The sequence below is a fragment of the Conger conger genome, chromosome 11 (genome assembly GCF_963514075.1).
Source record: "Conger conger chromosome 11, fConCon1.1, whole genome shotgun sequence".
Taxonomy (NCBI): domain Eukaryota; kingdom Metazoa; phylum Chordata; class Actinopteri; order Anguilliformes; family Congridae; genus Conger; species Conger conger.
The window spans coordinates 35,517,077-35,539,343 of record NC_083770.1 but is presented as its reverse complement, the minus strand read 5'-3'; the positions used below and the strand labels follow the sequence as shown (position 1 = coordinate 35,539,343).

General features: G+C 44.6%; 2 protein-coding genes across 2 annotated transcripts in view; one reads left to right on the top strand and one right to left on the bottom strand.

The window, feature by feature from the left end:
- man1b1b (mannosidase, alpha, class 1B, member 1b) overlaps window positions 1-9,983 on the top strand; it is a 17,937-nt gene extending 7,954 nt beyond the window's left edge. The window contains exons 5-14 of the mRNA XM_061259856.1: window positions 32-174; window positions 495-604; window positions 931-1,116; window positions 1,219-1,367; window positions 1,990-2,178; window positions 3,011-3,201; window positions 5,469-5,589; window positions 5,830-6,024; window positions 6,354-6,485; window positions 6,663-9,983. Coding sequence (XP_061115840.1) covers window positions 32-174; window positions 495-604; window positions 931-1,116; window positions 1,219-1,367; window positions 1,990-2,178; window positions 3,011-3,201; window positions 5,469-5,589; window positions 5,830-6,024; window positions 6,354-6,485; window positions 6,663-6,881 — 1,635 coding nt within the window. The 3' untranslated portion in view covers window positions 6,882-9,983. The remainder of the gene's footprint in view (window positions 1-31; window positions 175-494; window positions 605-930; window positions 1,117-1,218; window positions 1,368-1,989; window positions 2,179-3,010; window positions 3,202-5,468; window positions 5,590-5,829; window positions 6,025-6,353; window positions 6,486-6,662) is intronic.
- dpp7 (dipeptidyl-peptidase 7) lies at window positions 9,706-22,267 on the bottom strand. Its single transcript, XM_061259857.1, has 13 exons — window positions 22,075-22,267; window positions 20,766-20,910; window positions 20,337-20,476; window positions 19,792-19,958; window positions 19,036-19,171; window positions 18,856-18,937; window positions 18,004-18,170; window positions 17,232-17,292; window positions 13,052-13,170; window positions 12,503-12,659; window positions 12,093-12,157; window positions 11,933-12,003; window positions 9,706-11,696 (listed from the first exon to the last, which is right to left on the bottom strand). The coding sequence occupies exons 1-13, from the start codon at window positions 22,153-22,155 to the stop codon at window positions 11,594-11,596; spliced, it is 1,494 nt and encodes a 497-aa protein (XP_061115841.1). The 5' UTR covers window positions 22,156-22,267; the 3' UTR covers window positions 9,706-11,593.

Here is a 22,267-nt window from a genome sequence, read left to right as displayed (position 1 = left end):
CTCCTCTCCCCCATTTCTCCACCCCGAGCAGAAGAAGCCATTCCCTAAGCGTGGACCCCCAGTCTTACAGAACCGCGCACAGAAGAGAGGGAATGTGTCAGACTCGCAGGTAGAGGAGGAGATGCCAGTGGTGAAAAGCAGAGAGCAGGGAGACGGAGAGAAGCCACTGGTCAGGTGAGACTTGTAGTCGGGTTCCTCCTTTATTTATTTATTTATCTATTCATATCTATAGCAGGGACAGCGGACAGCTACTTGGCTGTCCCAGAGTTAGCTATCCAGCTAAATTTCCTTTGAGTGAGGAGTACAGTGCTGGTCTTAGTTTATATCCTCATCTGGAACGGGGTAAAACCTTGGCTTTCATACAAAGAAACATACAGGAATGCATTACAACTTGATCTTGATGTTGAGGTCATAATTAGGTGAAAGTTAACCACGTTTTCTCTCTTTTTTTGTCGTGTGTGTGTGTATTTGCATGCATTTGCGTGTGTGGTCAGTTGGAGAGGGGCCATCATTGAGGCAGATCAGACCACTGACCCTCAGCCGTCTGTGCAGGAGAAGGTTGCAGTGCCTGGGGATCCTGCAGAGGGTGCCACACCAAAGCCTGGTGGGTATACCTTCCCCTTCTCTAATGCCTTACAGACTGAGTCTCCTGTAGTCTGGGCCTTAACGCACACATCTGTGTGCTTCGGGCAGACTATGAATGGACCCATATGGAGGGCAGGCTGCTATATAACCACAGAGCTGGCGTTGCATTTTTAATGCTTTATGTAGCATTCAGTTAACAGTACACTAATTAGTGTTGGGCCTCCAAGAGTGTTCTGCAACCTAAAACCATGTGCTAGTTTTATTTCCTAAAAAACTTTGTTGAACTGCAGCACAGTGAAGCTCATTTGCTTGTGTGTGTGTCTGTTTGCCAACACCTATAATTAGTTGACTCGGCAACAAGGCTGGAGGCAGTGAAGGAGGCTTTCAGACACGCCTGGAAGGGTTACAAGCAGTTTGCCTGGGGTCATGATGAGCTGAAGCCCATTTCCAAGTCTTACGGAGAGTGGTTCAACCTGGGACTGACCCTCATCGATGCTCTGGACACCATGTGGATCATGGGCCTGAAGGAAGGTACCGGAACCTTGACCCCTAAGTTAAGCCTGTAACAGCACTCCTACAGCACAGGCTCAGAGAGCATAGCAACAGCTGTGTTTTTCCCTTCACTCTGGGCAGAGTTCAGTGAGGCCAGGGCTTGGGTGGCCACAGAGCTGTCCTTCTCCAAGAACATCGACGTCAACCTGTTCGAGAGCACCATCCGCATCCTGGGAGGCCTCCTGAGCACTTACCACCTGACCGGGGATGCTCTGTTCCTGGACAAGGCTGTGAGTCAGGGGGCCCTGCCCTGCCCTGCCTTTTCCTCTTGCCTTCTTAGAAAGCCTGTAGCTGGGCCTGTGACGCTTCAGGTTTGGACGTTGGTTTCCATATGTTTATCGAATGCAATGCCAATTATTGTCACCATGTGGTGTATTGTCTTTCTTTTCATAATTTTCCTCTTGAACTATACCTGATTTGGTAGTAAACATTCATACTTCAGGGGCTGTTTGAAATGCTTCTGCAGAGAAAACATCACCAGTTATCTTTTATATCACTGGGTGCTGATAAGACGAAGGCAATGCATTGCGATGATTGATATTACCTTTTTATTCATTAGCTGACAAGGTGTTCAGAAAGGCAGGACACAATTGGCTTTGTCCCATCAGGGTTATGGTGGGTCAGTCAGCCAGGGTTACTCGGGTTGCTGCTGCTCTAGCTCCCCCTAGTTGCCCACAGGCTGAGGTTGATGGTCATACAGCAGGGTGGCATTCTTGAATCTCTCATCAGATTAATCGTTAATCCTCTTCGAACTAGATCACTTGCACTTGCCATGGGAGGAGCATTGTCTTTTTTGAAGCCCATGTTTTTGAGAAGGTCTCTTTGTGTTGTCTTATTTCCCACTCTCCACAGAAAGATATAGGGTCCAGACTGATGCCCGCCTTCAACACGCCCTCCAAAATCCCGTACTCGGACGTGAACATCGGGAAGGGCACGGCCCACTCCCCCCGCTGGACGTCGGACAGCACCGTGGCAGAAGTGACCAGCATCCAGCTGGAGTTCCGTCAGCTGAGCCACCTCACTGAAGACCCGCGCTATAGGGTGAGCCCTCAGAGGCTCACACCAACCAGGGGCCCGTATTCGGCCCGTAGGGGCCAGTCTTACCACACTTAGTCCTAGAGCAGTGGTTCCCAAGACTCCCCTTGGGTACCTCCAGCCAGATCCAGGTATTTGATGTTCCACTTCAAACTCACCTGATGCAAGTAATCAATTCCTTGTGTCAGGTGTGGTTGAAGGATTGTTTCTAATATAGGTAAGCTTCTTAGCCCTGGTTAGACCTCCCAAAACACAGGAAAAGCCGTGTCTGACTAACAGAATTCAAAAGGAAGGTCTTTGCCAAGTATGGAGCTTATGTGAGCAACATATATTCACTGCTCGCGTCATGGTCACCACTGCAAGTGGCCCGAAATGATTTGATGCAAGTGCCCCTCGGTGGTAATATTTTTCACCACTTTGCTCTTTGCAGTGACGGAAGGATATGCAAGTGTCAGATCAAGAAGAATGTCATTGAAAGGGGGGGCAACTACACCATAGGTACTAACAACTATTCTGATACTATTAGAGGAGCCCATTGTTCTTCCCATAAGAGCAAAAGGGTTCAGGTTCCTGCAAAGAATTGAAAGTTGATATTCTCTGTTCCTCCAAGACAGGTCCCCGTACCTGCTCCTGGCGAGACACGGTGTGCTTGGCTTTTCTGGCACTCCAGTACTTAACAAATCTCTTCACGGTTTTATGTCTGAAATGGTTGCAGACCAACCGTTAGACTCTGTTGCTGTCCATGAGGGACTATGATCCCTGTCTGAATCAAGACACTCCCACAGTGCACTGTCCATCCCTCTGTAACCTCACCATGTCCCTCTGGCTTCACCCCCAGGATGCCGTGGATGAAGTGATGAGATTGGTGCACAAACTGGATGGGAAACACGACGGCCTGGTGCCCATGTTCATCAACACCAACAGCGGCCAGTTCACCCACCTGGGAGTGTATACGCTGGGGGCGCGAGCCGACAGCTACTATGAGTACCTGCTGAAGCAGTGGGTCCAGGGAGGGAAGAAGGAGACTGAGTGAGTCACTTCTCCATCCTCCATCTTTGATTTTACTCTTTTTACTTTCCTGTGAAAACAGTCATTAAGCGCAAGCTGTTCAGTGTCAGCAAACATATTTAACACAAAATTACACTTCCACAACTATGTACTATAGCATATACTTTAAGTATTTAGTGTGTTCACCCTTTGCCTTTATTACAGCTTCCATTCTTTTCAGGAGAGTTGCTTTGAGTTTTTCAAAGAAATCTGCAGGCATATTTTTCCATGTTTCCTGTAAACCCCTCCAAAGTTTAGCCTTAGGCGTTGGCTGCATTTTCTGCTTCTTGGCCCAAGTAATCCCAAACGCATTCAATGATGTTAAAGTCTGGACTGGCCAGGCCATTGTTCTGAGAAAACAAGCTGCTTTATTGTGTTGCCAGTGTGCTTCCTTCTGATTTAATTTGCTTCCAATCAAAAGTTGTCCAAGGGGTATTGCACGATATGTGACGATTTGTTTGTATTTATCCATGCCTGCCTCCCGAATAGTGTTTCTGTCAGACTGGTGTTTGGGGGTTATTCTTCATTATGGCCATAATTCTTCTTCTGGTGATTATTATTATTATTATACATTTTTTTGTACACCTCTCAGCTTTGCTGAGGACCATGGCAACCAGTAACTGACATCAGTAGCCTTAGGACAGAAGATAATTAGTTAACAACCTGCTACTTGAATTTCACCTGGAATATTGCCCTTGTGAAGTCAGAGCGAGAAGCAAACGGCAGTAAAACCATATAGATAAGAAACCGAGTGACATCACCGATAATGCAGGGCAAATATGACTGTAAAGGACCCCCCATAAAAAAACTAAAGCAGAACTGGTTCAGTGCCTTCCATTGTGCTTTTTACATCTAGCTTACTGTCTGCCTTTTGATCATCTGCAAGCAAGAGATTAAACTGAGTGGGTCCCCCAGCGGGAAGTCGGCAAGCTTTGCTCTGAAAAATTAATCATCCCATCAGGCAGAGGCGGTTTAACTCCATCCACGGTTGCCCTCAAGGCAAGGGGCTTGAATTATTAATGCCCTACGATATGACTCCACTGCCCTCTTCAGGATCGTAGTGGCACAAAAGGCTTGAAGTTTTACGAGTGAACGCGCTTCAGTAAAGCAAAAGTCCTCTCAGGAGAGCACCAGAGCCAGTAGAGAAGAGCAGGGGTGTCACGCACAAGCACCAAAGGTCTGCCGTGTCTGAAGGTTTTTATAGGTTGCGATAGTCAATTGCCAATTTAGGCGTTGGAAACAAGGTGTTTGGACTCTTTATGCAATCACTTTTATGTGATTTAATATTAATCATAAAAGTGTTGGAATGCACCAAAGACTAGCACTGCAGCATTCAGAGACTGATGTATGTTTCGGATGTAGTTAGTCTAACGGCTCTGCACTAATGCCAAGTGTCAGGCTGCGATTTGTCATTCCGTTTTCCCACCTTGTTCCACTAGGGGGCAGCACTTCAATGCTATAAGAGCACTGACTGGATATAGATTTGAGTGTAACCATTAATCAAAAATTTGATATGCTGTTATATGCCTTATCTAAATGTAATTCCCTACAATTCCCAGAAGGGGGGCAGGGAAAGCAATGCATTCTTAAATTTGTATGAGGGTTAGATGACCTCAAGTAGATTGAGAAACCACAAAGGAATTGCAAGAATGCACTTCAAAGTCATCATAAAACTACCTTGGAGCATTTTAATGCAGATTTCTCCTTTAGTAAAGATAAGAATACATTTAATGATTAAGTTATGTTTGGCCTATTCAACTATTTTCAAACTATTACCACGTTCAGCATTACAAAAAAGGAACTCTACATTACATTACATTAATGGCAGACGCTTTTATCCAGAGCGACGTACAGTTGATTAGACTAAGCAGGAGACAATCCCCCCTGGAGCAATGCAGAGTTAAGGGCCTTGCTCAAGGGCGCAACAGCTGTGTGGATCTTACTGTAGCTACACCGGGGATCGAACCACCAACCTTCCGGGTCCCAGTCATGTACCTTAACCACTAAGCTGCAGGACGCACTGTGGACTGTAAGTGTAGCTCAATGAACAGTAGTCTTGTAGTTGTTCACCCATTTCTTATGCATATGCCCCCATCCCCATGACACTCATTTTGTACAATGTGTGAGGGACTGAGTTTCAGTTATTCTTCATAAATGTGAAATGAATGTCCCATGTAAGCATTCTGTTCACTCACTGTGTGTGTGTGTGTGTGTGTGTGTGTGTGTGTGTGTGTGTGTGTTTTCTTCAGGCTGCTGGAGGACTACCTGAAGTCCATGGAGGGGGTGAAGAACAATCTGCTGAAGAAGTCTTCTCCCAGTGGACTCACCTTTGTGGGGGAGCTGTCCCACGGGCACTTCAGCCCAAAAATGGTCCGTCCCCTCTACCTGCCTACCAAAACGCAATACTATACCCAACACATTCCATACTCTCAGAGAACTGCAGATTCCAGCTGTTGAACTGAAAAATAAGTTTACTTAATAAGTCTACTTGCAACAACAAGGAAGTGTGAGAGTTGCTTAAGAGTGAGGAGAGTCCTCAGTCGTGACACCTTAGTTTTGGATATTAGGCGTCCAGTCATCCACTCACTGTCGTGCCCCCCTCCCCCTCAGGACCACCTGGTGTGCTTCCTGCCAGGCACGCTGGCACTGGGCGCCCACAACGGGCTGCCCGGGGACCACATGGAGCTGGCCAAGCAGCTGATGGAGACCTGCTACCAGATGTACGTGCAGATGGAGACTGGCTTGAGCCCCGAAATTGTGCACTTCAACATGCAGGCCGGGGAGGGCCGTGACGTGGATGTCAAGGTGGGTCACATCACAGGGCGGGAGTGTTGTTAATTCATTGGGGGGGGGGGGGGGGGTGATATTGTTTCAGAACTGGACTCTCATTCCTACAATAGACTCTCATTCCTACAATATAAGGCCAGACTCCCCTCTCTCTCAGTACTATCAACTAGATTCACTTCTCTGTCCTAGCACTATCAAGCTGTTCTTTTTCTTCAGTAGTGTGCTGGATGCACATTATGGTGGCTTGTTTCCAAGAAGACCCATGGCAAACCATCTCAGTGCAGTTCTTGCAGTAGTTCAGTGCAGTAGTAATGGCTTGCCATGTCTCTCTCTCTCACTGTGTCCAGCTCGCCGATAGACACAATCTCTTGCGGCCGGAGACGGTGGAGAGCCTGTTCTATCTGTACAGGTTCACCCAAGACCGGAAGTACCAGGACTGGGGCTGGGAGATCTTCAAGAACTTCAACAAGTACACCAGGGTGAGGGACCTTGAACTCTTATCTATCAGTCTCTCTCATTGTCCCACTCTCTCTCACACATGCACATAAACGCACACAGGTTTAAATGAATAGTTAGGAATGCTTAGTGGGAAATGTAACTGGGATTTGATCAAGACTGACACTGTGCTGTGAGAGGTAACATCTCTGTGTCCCCAGGTGCCCTCCGGCGGGTACACCTCCATCAACAACGTCCGGGACACAGAGTACCCTAACCCCCGGGACAAGATGGAGAGCTTCTTCCTGGGGGAGACGCTCAAATACTTCTTCCTGCTGTTTTCTGACGACCCTGAGCTGATAAATCTCGACAAGTACGTCTTCAACACAGAGGCCCACCCCTTGCCCATATGGCCCAATCAGCCCCCGGCTGAAGTTTGACCGGGGTCATGAAACGTAGCACACGTAGTTACTCATCTCAGGGCATAGGAGGAAACAGAGATTTATTTTTTCTCTTGGACCCCTTCACCCCCCTGCCTGCCTGCGGGCTGGACTGCTGTGGAAACATGCCTTACTGGATGCATCTACTGCAGGGCAGAGGTTTTTAATCCATTACAGTTGGCCTTAAACATGCAGGTGCTTTGTTTTTTTCATTTCCCCCTTGATACCCTTTGGGTATGAGTCTGGGTTTTTTCCCTTCCTCTCCTCATTGAAAACTCTGGGACCATGACTGAGGTGATGGAGCTGGTTACTCCAGAAGACGTAGAGTGGACTACCCTGCCTCAGACCCCTGAAACATCTCTTCCTCCAACCTTCCTTTTCCAGACTGAAATCTGAGCCAAAACTGCCACCCTCCTGAGGCCCTTGCATTCCTTGGTGGCCTTCACTACACCCCTTCCCACCTCACCTGAACTTTAGTGTGCAAGATGGACTCCTGGTGATGAACAACAGTCTTGCACTTTCTGCCAGCCAGTTTTTATTTGAGCCTCTCCCCTTGTTTTTTGGTGACAAATTTGAGTCAGTCATGAGCTGCTATTTTTTTTCTTCTTCTTCAGTGGCTGATTTCAAAGTAAATTCGATTAGATTTATTCATGTCCATAAGCAAGGGCATTCTTTCCACAGCTCTTATGGAAACTAAGAAGTGCTGGCTCTGTTATTGGGGCCACCACGAATTGTGAACACGACACTTCTTTATCCACTTCTTGGTAGGTAAAAAAAAAAATAGATTACATTTTGGATTGATTTTTTTTTTCCCTCTTTTTCTATTAATGTATATTGTGTTGTGTCTGTGAAATCTGACAACATGCCGATTTTTCTATATTTTTCCGAGATGTTGGGAGTGCATTATGAGAGATGTAGTGACTTGCATATTGCTGTGTGGTCTCTTCCACTATAAAGGCATTGAAAAGTATTTTCCGATGTAAATGCTATAAAGAATTTCAAGGGTCGGGTTTCTCCCAGTCAAAATATGTCGCTGTCAGACCTGGAAGCCGAATGCTAGTCTTAAACCTGCCTTCAGCTTCGTCTGTGATTGCCAGTACAAGTCTATCCAGGAGAATACTCAAAAGAACTATGAGACTGCATTCATTCCTGTAAATAACATTTTAAGTCACACAACTCACATTTTCAATTTTGGACTACCTGTCATCTATTCTGCAACTACGTTATTTGTAGTGTCAGAGGTTTTGCAAAGAACATGGCGTGTGCACAGAAATACTGTATTTGACAGACTGTGACATGCCTGTTAGATAAGGTATATTGTGTTTTCAGGTTGGCTTTAGAGTAGCGGTATTATATTTTACAGTTAACGTCATAAAGGAATAATAGCACATCACCTATGCAGTAAGCATAACGGACCTTTTTAAAAGCATTTTCTAAAATCTATTCACAGTGTAATCCTTTAGGTTCTGCCTGTTTGAAGTTTGTTTTGCATTCCATTGTTCATTTAAGCTGTGACTTCTTGGGTTTAATGGCATTTTGCAATCAGGTGTTCTCAAATTTCACATTGATATCTACTGTATGAAACACTGGGGTATCTAACTAATTAATCAGCGATGTGCCGTTTACCTATTCATTTATAATCATATCAGACACAGGGCATATATTAAACAAAATGCTTCAATGCATCATTTGCCAAAATGAAGGCAAAATCTACTTGGGAATACTTAAAAGTAGCAACAAGTGAGCACCAACCTATCACTGCAGGTGATGTCACCCCTTAAAGCCAGAATGTGGAGAGTTGGTTATTTGTGGGGAAATCTCTGAGCGTGACTTGCACAGGGTGACGGATGATTCAGGGAATGCCCCTATTAACTACATCAGGAACTAAAGCCCACTGTGTGTGCCCCAACGTAGAGGCGAGTTTGACCCATGGTGACGTACTGGAGCATTGGATAAAGGAGCATCTCACATTGCTTAGATCTGGGGAACGGGAGCGACGGTGCTCTCTGCATCAGGCTTTGTGTTCAGCGCACAAATCCTTCGCCACCCGTGTAGACTCCAGCAGTATCCTTACACCCTTATGCACGGGCTGAAAATGGACCACACTCTCGCGCAGCTGCAAGCCGGCTGCATTCCTGCCTGGTGTCCGCGGCTCGTCTTTGCCAACCACGACGATGCTTGCTTTCAAAACGTGCCTTCGGAGTTTAGCTGAGCAAAGACACCGTTGTAGAATTGTCTTTTCTCCATTCCATCCATGTTCTGCGATTCCTCGTTCACTGTGGTAAATATTGATTTCCCCATTTTGTATTTTTTAATGTTTACATTTTTCTTGTGGATGTATTTAGAAACAGAGAGCTATATTTTTTATTAATTTATAATATAAATTTCCTTGGCACGGGGAGGTTTCTAATCAAGAATATTCTGTTGGTTTTTGTGCATGGTTCAGGTGAATACCAGTTCAGGCCTGAAGTCTAATTATGTACATTTGTCAATAGTGCCGTGAGTCTGCTTCAAAGGCCAGGGATTTTATATGGAATAAGAACTTTACATGCTGAACATTAAGTAGACATCTCAATAATAAGTAATTATTGTTGGGGATCTGTATTCTCACCCTTACTGATTCCTTCTTGTTACAATGGGTTAAAAGGCAGCGTTGCTCTTATCTATTTTGGGCTATAGCTGGATTGTGTAGCATTTTCACACAGCCGTTTCTCCCATTAGGGACTCTGTTGTATGTTTAAAGCCTTTGGCCTATTGATGTCACATGATCCAAGTGACATAATTCAACCTTCTTACACATTATCACAGAAAAACTATTTGCCAGTTATTCAAGCACATTTTTAAAATGTTTAATGGATCGCTTTTAAAAAAGAAAAAAAAAAAAAAAACACCAAAGACATGGTTGATCCTCCCCAAAGACTCTTAGTCAGGATTTCCCCCGTATTGTGGGTGCCACTTTGGCTGTGTCATGCAGAATCTGTTGCACACACGCCAAAATGGAGCAGTAGCAACATGGATGCCTGACAGCCATCTACAAGCTTTGTATGAAGAAAGATGTTTTGTACATGTCATCTGGGCTACATTAAAATTTTGAAATAATAATTGGTTTGAGTTTTGTTCTGTTGAAAAATGCCTGCATTTAAAACATGTTAAATTATTTTAGAACAGCCTGACTTGATTGCACACTTACAACTTTGTTGTGAAGTTTGAATTTCCCCACAAATGTGCAGTTGTGTTCAAAATAATAGCAGTGTGTTTAAAAAAAAAACGTGAGTAAAGCTCAAAATCCTTATATCCTTAAATCCTTTTTATTTCGATGCATTGGGAACACTGCACATTATATCCTAAATCAAAACATGAAGAAAAATGTGTCAATTTTTTAATGAAGAAAAATTAATATTGGGCTGTTCAAAAAAATAGCAGTGTGGATTTTTCTTTACAAACTCAAATATTTACTGTATAAACTGAAAAATCTTCAGGATTTAGCATTCCTGTGAATCACTAAACTAATATTTAGTTGTATAACCACGGTTTCTGAGAACTGCTTCACATCTGTGTTGCATGGAATCGACCAACTTCTGGCACCTATGAACAGGTATTTCAGCCCAGGATGATGACAACATTCCACAATTCCTCTGCATTTCTTGGTTTTGCCTCAGAAACAGCATTTTTGATGTCACCCCACAAGTTTTCAATCGGATTAAGGTCCGGGGATTGGGCTGGCCACTCCATAACTTTAATTTTGTTGGTCTGGAACCAAGATGCTGCTCGCTTACTGGTGTGTTTGGGGTCGTCGTCTTGTTGAAACACCCATTTCAAGGGCATTTCCTCTTCGGCATAAGGCAACATGACCTCTTCAAGTATTTTGATATAGGCAAACTGATCCATGATCCCTTGTATGCGATAAATAGGCCCGACACCATAGTAAGAGAAACATCCCCATATCATGATGCTTGCACCACCATGCTTCACTGTCTTCAGAGTGTACTGTGGCTTGAATTCAGTGTTTGGTGGTCGTCTGACAAACTGCCCGCGTCCCTTGGACCCAAAAAGAACAATCTTACTTTCATCAGTCCACAAAATGTTTCTCCATTTCTCTTTAGGCCAGTTGATGTGTTCTTTGGCAAACAGTGGGACTTTGCGGGAGCTTCACACAGGCGTCTTCTAATTGTCACAGTACTCACCGGTAACTTCAGACTGTCTTTGATCACCCTGGAGCTGATCATTGGCTGAGTCCATTTGCTTTCCATTTTAAAGCATTGGAAATCATTTTAGCCGAGCAGCCTATTATTTTCTGCACTTCTTTATACATCCCTCTCCAATCAACGTTTTAATCAAAGTACGCTGTTCTTTTGAACAATGTCTGGAACGACCCATTTTTCTCTGGCTTCATCCTTAAATAAGGGCCACCTGATTCACACCTGTTTGTTCACAGAATGAATGACCTCACTAATTGAACTCCACACTGCTATTATATTGAACACGCCTCTTTCAATTAATTATTCAATTACACAGACTCAGGAGCATGTGTATCATGAATGTTGGGTCTGTTGGTTTTCTATGACTCTACTACACCTACTGGTAAATTATTTGCCATGTAGTAATATATTTTCTACCAAAAACAGTGATTGATCTGGTAAGTTATGTTGGACTGCTATTATTTTGAACACAACTGTATCATCCCTTATGGTTTTACGTTTCACGTGAAGCTCTCAGAGTGACTTCCTCCTCTCCATCGCCACCCATTGGGCGATAATTCCAGACTCCATCCAGCGGGCCAGAATCACCGATGGAGGGTCTGCCTCATTCGAGCCCCTGGAGGAGTTATACATGACATTACTCGGCAAGTTAATAACACATTGCTGTAATTCATTTGCTTAACCACTGCTACCATCAGGAACTTACACAACATACTTCTTCCACATACCCATTTATACAGCTGGATATTTAATTCAGAAATTGGAATAAGCACATTGTTCAAAGCGGCGGCTGCTTAAAATAAGAAGTATGTTACCAGGACTTTAAGGTGAGCTGTTCACACATTCCCTCACCTCAAGTCCAGGTGATGTGCTCCAGCAGCAATGTTGATTGCGATTAACGAAGGGCTCAAGGTCTTTCGTACCTATGGCACAAAGTGATAGTTGAAGCACAAATGGGCTCTTGTAGTATTGAGGGCATCAACAAAACATTGAAACATTTGATATCTCTCACCCCTCCGTTAGCCCATGGGTCGAGATCCCCATTGGAGAAAATTATGTTGCTAGCTGTTGAGAGAGCTGAGTAGAAGGACAACACAAATGGATCAGCTGTTACTGGACAGCCTGCACAAAACGTAACTTCAAAAGTATATCTAGCTTGTCAGAGTGGCCAGTCCCCCAGCTTAACTGATCCTGGAACAGTTTAGCCTCACCCAAAATATTACATAAAAAAATATAAACAAACCAGACCAGTGACTCGTGGACAGAATAACTGCCCAAATGAGACATTGATGGTTACAGTTAAACCATACTTTTACACATCCATAAATGTACAGTATAAGCACTTGATACAAGTCCATGAGTCATCCCGTTTCAAATAATCAAATACTTGGTTCTCATCCCATATGTGAAAATGAGACTCACCATCTCCCCAGAACTGAGTTTTCAGCCAGCCTGGACGGGGCACCACACCCCATTTCTGGGTGCAGTATCGTTCACGGTCTTGTTCCGTGAACGGGAGGGACGGGAACATGTCGCTGACATTGTTGCTCTCGTAGCACAACTCAATCTCTGTGCAGGCCTTCAGGAAGAGAAATAAAACTCAAACCTCAGACACCCATTCAGTTTTCAGCAGATGATTTATGTTCATGATATTTATTTATATTAATAGTTATACAACTATCTATTATTAATTATATAATATAGTTATATAATTTTGTATACTGCATGCTGCTGTATATAATACATTTATGAGGACTGGGTAAGGTAACCTGTAAGATGTTTCTTACAGAAATAATGATTGTTCTACTGCAGCAAATCAGATAAAGTTCCTCACTCATGGGTAATATTGTAGTGTCCCACTCAGGATCCTTCAGGTTTCAATTTGAGGTCCATAGCCACAGCTCTTTCCAGCTCTTTCTCACAGTCTTTCCAGATTAGGCAAGATAGCAAAGCACCTTGTTAAGAACTTACCTGATAGTCCCATGCAAGACTGTCTAGGCCAAGTCCACAGCCTGTGGGATCAGCACACTCAACATACAGTTTGTAGAGGTCAAAGCAGGTCAGGTCCCCGGTGGAATTGTAGAAGATTCCTGCGAAACAAACGGAACTGACAGTTACTTGAGCCAAAGTTACTGTGGGGGGGGGGGTGAACATACCCAGTCACATATTTTACCTGTATATTACCTGTTCAGCGAGTCTCCAAGGTAACTGATCCCACATTTATCAGGAATGAGCAGTCGGTGAGGAAAGGGCACTTGTCCAGACATGTTGAAGATGAATAGTAAAGCTAATGAAAGGCTAAATGTTTCTGTGTACGCTATGTGGGCGTGTGTGTGTGTGGGTATGTAATCGGTGTTCTTTCAACACATCCCTTGACAACCACGGCCCAGAAACAATTTGTTTGTGGGATTACGACATTGATAAGAGCCTGGACACAGCAAACAGTGGGTACAGCACACAGTTCCTTCTCATAGGTGCCTGAGCAACTGCAGCACACATAGAACAGCAGAAGCAAAGAACAACCGCAGTATTCGACTTCACTGGGAGAAGTTACTGAAAACCTGAGAAAAGCAACCTTCCTCTCCCAACATCATCATTATCTTGACTCAGATCATTTACTTTGTTCAGGAGACTAAACTGCATGTTTCTGGATGGACCTCTTCCGCCAGCAACTTCACTGAAAACGTAGCACGGACTGGAACAGGCGAATCAGAGGACTGAGAGCAAGGTGGAGGCCTATCTGATGGACGCGGAGCCGGAAGCAGCGGAACAGCATCGAGAACAGGTAGAAGATGGCATGCGGCTGGATTCGGACACCCACGCCCGGCGCCTCCTGAACGGGACGGGGTCTCTGTGGCAAGAGGGAGCGCTGTGCGATGTCAGTCTGGAGGCGGAAGGGGTGCAATTTGCAGCTCACAAGGTGATCCTGGCATCGGTCAGCAGCTATTGTCGCCTTCTCTTCATTGGAAGCCCATCTCTGTTTCTCTCAGGAGGGCTGGTGAGGCTTCAGGGGGTCAGTGCCCGTGGGTTGGAACGGGTGCTGGGATTGGTCTATCGTGGTTACATGAACTTGAGCCTGGATGTAGTGGAGGAGACTCTGCAAGCGGCAAAGACCCTGCTGATCAGGGATGCGATCAAGTTGTGTCTGCACTTCCTGGATATCAGTCTAACCCCCAAGAATTGCCCTCGAATACTGGGTGTGGCTCATCGGCTGGGCCCCTCCCAGTTCCACAACAGGGTTTTGGGATACCTGGGAGCCCATTGTAAGAGCTTGCTGAGGTACCCAGAGACCCTGTTGGACCTGGACCCCAAGGCCCTGCTTCAGCTGCTGGGTCAAGATGACCTAGGGGACATCAGCGAGACCGACCTGCTCCACGGGGCCCTCCGTTGGCTGCAGCACCACCCTGACCACACAGCTCACGCGCAGGCGGTCCTCTACAAGTTGCGGCTCCCCCTGGTTCCCCCAGAGGCTCTGCTAGATGAGCTGGGGCACCGGCCCTTGGTGTGTGCCGACCCCCGTTGCCTCCAGCTGCTGCAGAAGGCATTGGCTTACCACGCCCGGCCTCATCTCCAGCCCGCCCTCCAGGGCCCTTCCACCAGCGTGCGGGGAGCAGCACCATGCCTGGTGGTGCTGGGTGGCAGGACCACAGGGAATCAGGTGAGCCGGGAGGTTTGGGCGACGGAGGAGGGTGACGTGGACTGGAGGAGGCTGGGAGAGTTGGAAGCCCCCTTGTACAATCACTGTTGCGTCGTGCTCAACAACTTCCTTTTCGTCCTGGGTGGGCAGCACCTGTTTGATCCATGCGGGAAACAGCCAACCAATGAGGCAAGTCTTCTACTTTCTGGGTGAGAAATTGCAGTTGGCAGTATGCCATAATGATGTCCCTGTCACTCAAACCTGCATGGACCTATGTGGCATTTTTTGTATAATTGTAAAAAAAAAAATAAAGAGATACATTTTACAAAAACGTATAAAATTGATTCTGTTAAGTTCAACACTTGAAAGCCCTTTAGATCATACACATTACTTAAGAAGTCAGTTCTCTGACACTGTATCGCAAATTAAAAATAAAAATGTGGAAATGTGAATAAGAGAAGCTGGCAATAGCTGGAGTGTCTGAGAGCGCTGGCCAATTAGAGCCTTCCATTCTTGCGAATGTGCTTCCGTCCTGTTTGTTCAGGTGCATAGGTACGACCCCAGAACTGAAACCTGGCTACAGGTGCCTGGGATGCTTGAGAAAAGGACACGCTTCCATGCTGACGTGTTGTCGGGGGGGCTGGTTGCCGTGGCTGGGGGCACGTTGGAGGGGAAACTGACAGCGAGCACAGAGAGGTACAGCCTCGGAGAAGACTGCTGGGAGCCGGCTGCCCCCCTCCCTGTGGCTGTGGTGGACCATGCTGGAGCCACGCACAAAGGGATCCTCTACATCTCAGGTAACACGCACACACATACCGATGACTACAGAAGGCATAATCCAGTCCAGGTTATCGCCAATACTGTTAAACCTATTCAGACTTTTAGGAAGTTAAAGAAATTCAAGGTCAATCAATTTCAATTTCCCATGACCTTGACGATTCCTTCAATGCAGTCATGCATTTTGCCAACCCAAGTCTTGAAAGGAGGTCCTGTCTCCTCATTGGCCAGGAGGATTCTCTGGCGGAAATACTCTGTCCGACCTCTACAGCTACCTGCCCCGTCTGAAGCGCTGGGTACTGAACCGCCCCTCAGCCTTCTCACGCTGCGACCATGGCATGGCCACTCTCGGGGATACCATCTACTGTGTGGGAGGGAGGACACTCAGCAAGGTACCACCGAACACAGGGCCCAAAGGCTGCCTATTATTCATATCCATCCTCGTTATCAAGGCTCTCTGGAGTCATGGGACACAAGTGGGACGGGGGATATTTTCAGCCCATATAATTAAAAGAAATATATATTTTTAAAGTACATACCTTGTTAAAGAAATGTTCCAGAAATGTTCCAGAATTACTTGCATGCTATTAATTTGTACAGAATACATTTTACTGAACTGTTTGCTAAAGGATAAAACTGCAATGCCTCAATTCAGGACAAATGCAACTTTGAGTTACAAGTCCAGGTCATGAAGGTTAGGGGCATGAAGGTTAGGGGCATTCAGGTTTGCAGTGCATTACATGGGTGACCATCTCAGGTCCTCGATTTGGGGGGCTGGTTTTGATAATCGTTCTTGTTCCGGATCCACTCGCATCTCCATCCCTGATTATTTGTTGAGTGCTGTTCCTGTTGCAGGAGAATGAGTGGGTCCACGTGACCGAGATGGAGTTCTACTGCCCGGCGGTCGACCAGTGGACCACAGTGACGGTGTCCCCGCTGGGGTGCACCCAGTTCAGCCTGATAGTCAGCAGCCCCCAGCTCTACATGAGTGGTGGTGGGTCACTGCACAACAAGAGCAAGACCACAGGGGTCTTCACGTACGCCAGGGGGGGCAGGAAGTGGGAACGCGCAGGCACGCTGCCTGTAGCCCTAGCGGACCACTGTGCTTGCATCCTCTCCATCTCAGCACAGACACTCAGGAGAATCAAATCCCAGAATCCCCCACACCAGGGAGATGGGCTGGGAGCTGTTGTTCCGTAGTAATCAGTGAATGAAAGGGAAAGGCTTCATGAACTCTGTAACAGACCTGGGTCAAATACATAATTGTTTTGGATTCAAATACTTATCTGTGCTCGATTGGTCTTGCCTGGTTCAATTCAGCCAACCAAGAGGACCAGAAAGGGGCATTAGCACTTCTTGGGAGTATTTCATAGGTTCCAATACAGCAGATACACTCACTAAAGTGTAGAAAAGTATTTTAATCAATTATATATTTGACCAAGCTCAGCCCTATGTAGAGGTTTCAGCAATGATATGGGCTACATACACAGTTGGATATCCCAATTTAAAGGATAAGGAGAGAAGAGTAGACCAAAAAAACAAAATGGAGAAACCAAAAGGACAAAGGAGTGGGTCTGAAACACTGACAAATCAGGTTCCTTGCTTTCCCGAGCAAGAACACTGGCTGTAAAAAGCAGTGATTTATTCTTACAGTAGCACACCATTGGTTCCAACTTCTAAGCAGTTAATGAAGCTTAATCTACACTCATGGCTATGAAAGTTCTGAGCATAGCTTACCCACAGTGTCTCTTAGGGCGGGCAGTAGATCAGCCCCACTCATCATGGTGTCGCACGCCACCTACAGGAACATAGTGGGAGGTGCACTTACTCCTTTATTGCAAGCTACCTACCTACCATGTTCATCCCTGAAAGGCTTGCAGGAAATATGTAGAGTAACAATTCGTTTTTATATTCTTGGGGACAGAAAAGTGTGAACAATAATTATACTGTATTTTATATGGTAGGCATGTCATGTGACAAGCTACGGGTTGGTGAGGCCACAGTAATCTACACTTGCATCTATTGAAAAGCCTATTCTTTCTCAATATTGTAAGTGGTTTCCCAAAGAAACCCACAGATAAGAGGCTATTGTAACCAACTTGCTAGCTAGGTTTTTTTAATTAACTAACTAGCTGTACAGCTCAAGTAACCAGTGTTAATAAAATGCTTCCTCACAGATACAAGTGTCACCCCAGTACATTGAAACCTTCTGGCAATATCTGTAACCATTCAACCATATCATTCAGGGGTCATAAAAGCACTTCCAATGCAGCATGTTTGGGACACTCCAGTTCTTACTCTATGTAGATTAGCATACCACCAGCAGCAATCCCAGAATACTCATCTGCTTATTTTAAGACCCAACAAGAGCCTCAAACGGTTAAGCATGTGCTGTTGCCTTGGCAACAAGCTGCATCTGGACAGGTGTACTGTGCGCTACATTCGAGCGAGTCATGCAGGGCATGGTGACCTGCCCAGCAGCTGGGCTCTCCCTGGGGGTGAGCAGTACCTTGACGGGATTGGCTGGCATGCTGCCCATGAAGTGGGTGCTGTAGGGGTAGTCCATCATCGCCATCATGGTGAAGGCATTCCGCAGAAATCCCTTCAGCTGATGAATGTCGGCACCACTGGCCGGGGCTTTGCACAGGGAGAAACTTGACTGGATAGCGCCATAATCTGCAAAAGAACACTGATTATTAGCCAATTAAGACACTTAACAGAAAAGACGGGCCCCATTGTAGTCCTTGTTATCTCCTTGTTTCCCGATAAAACGGCGCAGTGGTTCCCAAAAACTCTCCTCGGTGACCCCCAGCCAGACCCAGGGGACTTGAGGACTCCAGATGCACTTAGTCCAGGGCTTGATTAGTTCCGTCAGGTGTGCTTGAGGAGGAAGAAATCGCATGCCTGGATCTGGCAGGCAGAACCTGCAGAGAGATCTGGGAACCACTGCTGTAGCCAGATAGGCCTTTATAAATCCCAAACTCTTTCATTTCACCATAAATCCTAGTTAAGTGCTAGAAACCCTGTAGTAAGGAAGTATAATGACAAGCCTGAAACGCTTAATTCAATGTATTTGCAAACTATAAATGCATTCACATGCCTACTCAAATTAACCTTACCAATCCAAAATCCATCTTATTACTGTAAATCCTTCAGCTTGCTTATATGGAGAGTATAGAGATTAATTGTCTTGAGTCACTCTTGAGAGATGGTCTGTTAAAGAACTTAAAACTCAAAAACAACAATAATGTTAAACAGAGTAAAAATAAACATGCCAGACAGTATTCTGAGAAGATTAAATGGAATAACTAATGAGTTCACTGGTTGAGAGGTATTTGCCCTCTTGGCCGGGAAACCATACCTTCACGCTGTGCCAGGTTTTCCAGCTGTATGAAGGCTCCCTGCACTGCATCTCTACAAGCAGGACTGCATTGCTCAAAATCCTATAGATGAACAAATAGATATTACATTACAGTATCCTTCGGCTTTGACAAGTGCAGTACTGCTGTATTCTTTTTGGGGAAAAACGGTCTGAGCTTACCGAAGTCACGTCCTGAAAAAACTGCGTCGATGCCCCCATTCCAGCAGTAGACAGGATGGGAGCGCTTGCAGCCAGAGCCCCTGCGACAATGTTGGGATACCTCAGTCTCATATAGACACTGAGCATCCCTCCATAACTGTCACAGAGAGAAAAACATCATCTACCTTCCATTTTGGAAACCTGACATGGTTCTAATCTTCTTTAATCTATTTGAGCCTGTTTGGTACATCCTTAATCCTACTTCTATTCTTTCTCTCCCTAAATGGGCAAATCTCATTAGGCAAAGATTTGGGAATGAATGGCAATGGATAAAAAGGCCCGGAAATTAGCCTAATACACAGTCAGCATAATTTGTTCAAATTGTGCTTGTAATTATAGTGCCCTCTTGTGGACTTCTCTAAAGTTTACTTTTTAATCTGCCATCACATACAGTATCTCCCAATCACATTACTTATGATGCATAATCAGAGCGTAATCAATGACAAAAGCACATTTAACAAGGTTGTCTTGGCACTGTAATGGGGAAAACTACAATATGTCATTGATCTACAGTCTATTAATTGCTTACATTTCACAATTAAATTAAACTGGAGGTAGACGTTAATGTATGCATCGGTGTGGAACTGTGGTTGATTTCACTTCGCTGAAAGTAATTGAAACAGCAATGAATAAAACTTAATTGGAAATTATGAAAAAAATAATTTGGGTTCTACTTAAATGAATATTAAAGGGTGGCAGTCACAGGTGTGCCCTTACCTGCCCCCAAACACAATGACAGGACAGTCCGTAGCTCCCAGCTGCCGTTTCAGCTCTGTAATCATTACAGCATAGTCTGCAAGGGCCTGCTCCACCGTCAGCAGTCCCACCTCTGGGTTCTTGAAGGAGTCTTTTTTGCCAAACGGTAGTGAGTTTCCATAGTATCTCTGAGAGGTTGAAAGAGGATGACGTAACACTATGATTTTATGTTTTGGTTTCGTGTGTCAAAACAATACAGAAATGCAAGCCATATTATATTCTATGAAGGTATCGGCTATCACCTGTGCAGACTTGAAATACCAGTTACAAATAAAATTTAACACAGTGCTGCACAGTGGTAGTGCCTCCACTCACTGCGTACACAGAAGTTGTACTGCAGTTTAATATGGATGTGAAGGTCTTCACCCACTCTGAGAATAAAGTGTGATTGGCTCTCAATATGATGTATAATCATTAAAAACTGTTTCGTTTTTTTTTTTTTTTTTCTACTTCTCCTTCCAAGTCATGTCACTTATGCAATCAGTCACATGGGGACATATTCTCACATGCTCAGCAAATATGACCAGTGCGCCTTGCTCTGCAGCCAGCTCTGTGATAAAGCCAGAGTTCACTGCAAACTCTGTGATGTCCCCCTCATTTCCGGTGTAGAAAAATATAGGGCCGTGACCATTCTTCCAGTATTGATCTAAATGGGATGATGCACACATAACGGACACATTGTAAATATTATGCTATGGGTGATGTGTTGAAATATTGAAATATGAAATATTGGTGAATTCAGATCAGACCAATTTCAGACTGGTGAATTATTGAATTCAGATTGGTGATTTATTATCAGTAACCCGGACTTTAAATCAATATTTTAAATGGTTTGTTACTGATGAAGTCCTCTGTTTCTCCTCTTTATAGCTTAAATCCATTAAGTAACTGTACACATAACAGCTCAAAGGCAAGGCTGTACGTCAGTCACTCACCTGTGATTAAATACCTTTGTTCATAAGTTCCATTGAACTGGCTGTTAAAATTGAAGTGGTCTAGCACTTGTGTGAAATACTTCTCTATAAACTTGGGTTCGGGGCCAGCGTTGGTGAAAGGCACTGCTTGGTTCTTTGAGGTCGCCTGACAATACAAAATATGTTTTATAGTAAGCTATGACTGACAATTATCTTTCATTTATTCATAGAAAGTTTAAAAGAAACAAGTCAGAAATACACATATATTTACAGTGGTAAAAGACAGAATTTTAAAAGAATAAGATACACAGGTCTACAGTATATGATGTTGCTATAATTCTGATTGCAAGTCTGATTGCTGGAGGTCTTGGCAGAGGGTATAGAGAGAGCTGAGCTGGTCCTCTTATTCTACCACTGCTTTTTATTCTGATTTGAGGAAGTAGGTCATGCAATTGGTGGGAAGAGTTCAGGATAGTTTTAAGTAAAGAGATCACAGCCACAGGGGGGGGGGGGGGGGGGTGGTGGTGCCCAGTTTAGAAATAATCTTAAATGCACTGCACTCATTCCAACTGTTTTGTCCTGCCTTTGGAGCATCCAGCAAGTACAACATGCCTATACTGCTGCACCGATCTGATGAGGGTCCATGCTATGTCAGAAAGGATCTGAAATGAACTCACAAAAGCTCAGAATCATTGTTTCATGATTAACTCTATCAACGTCCTTGCTCATACCTGCTGTTAATATCCGGATTACTGTAATATCTTGAGTCCAAGCAAGGACTGGCATGCTTTTGATAATGGCAATTGTGGTTGTAATTCTGGTACACTTTTCTGTAAGATTTGCTGTAGTACATGTTAAAAGAAAGTGGTCTAATCTGGTTTGGCTGGTTTCCTCCTGGTTTTGTGGGTATGGGCACCACATTTGCATTTTTCCAGATAATTGGAAGCATGCCCTCTGATAATGACTCATTAAAGAGGTGAGTTATGACAGGAGCTAGATCATGAGTATGTTATTTTAAAAACTAAAAAGGAATTTCAGCCTGCCATTTTCCTAATTTTAATGTATTTAGTGAGGAAAGTTCAAGCATGCACTGCCAGAGTACTTTATAACTGGCCAAATACACAATGCCTGGTCTGCTAAATAGGCTAGGGCATGTGATGTTATTGGGTATGGATTGGGTATGGATGTTACTATATGACAATTAAATATGTTTCTCATATCACCCTTTAATGATTCCTTTTTTTCTGATGCTAACTTTACCAGAATCCTTTTGTCTGAAATTAAATTAATCTCGTGAGTAGAACAGAATAGCGTCAGAAAATGTACTTACGAAAAACTGCCGGCTAGGAAACCCACTTGTCTCTCCATATAAATAAAACAAAAGCGTACAGATTAAAATAAACATTGCCATCTTCAAGATTAGAGCATGTTAATAGCTAGTTAGCTAGCTGAAGAGTGCAATGATTAAAACGTAGTGTGAAGCTAGTTGCATGCCCACTTAACCACATTTCGTGGAGCAGTCA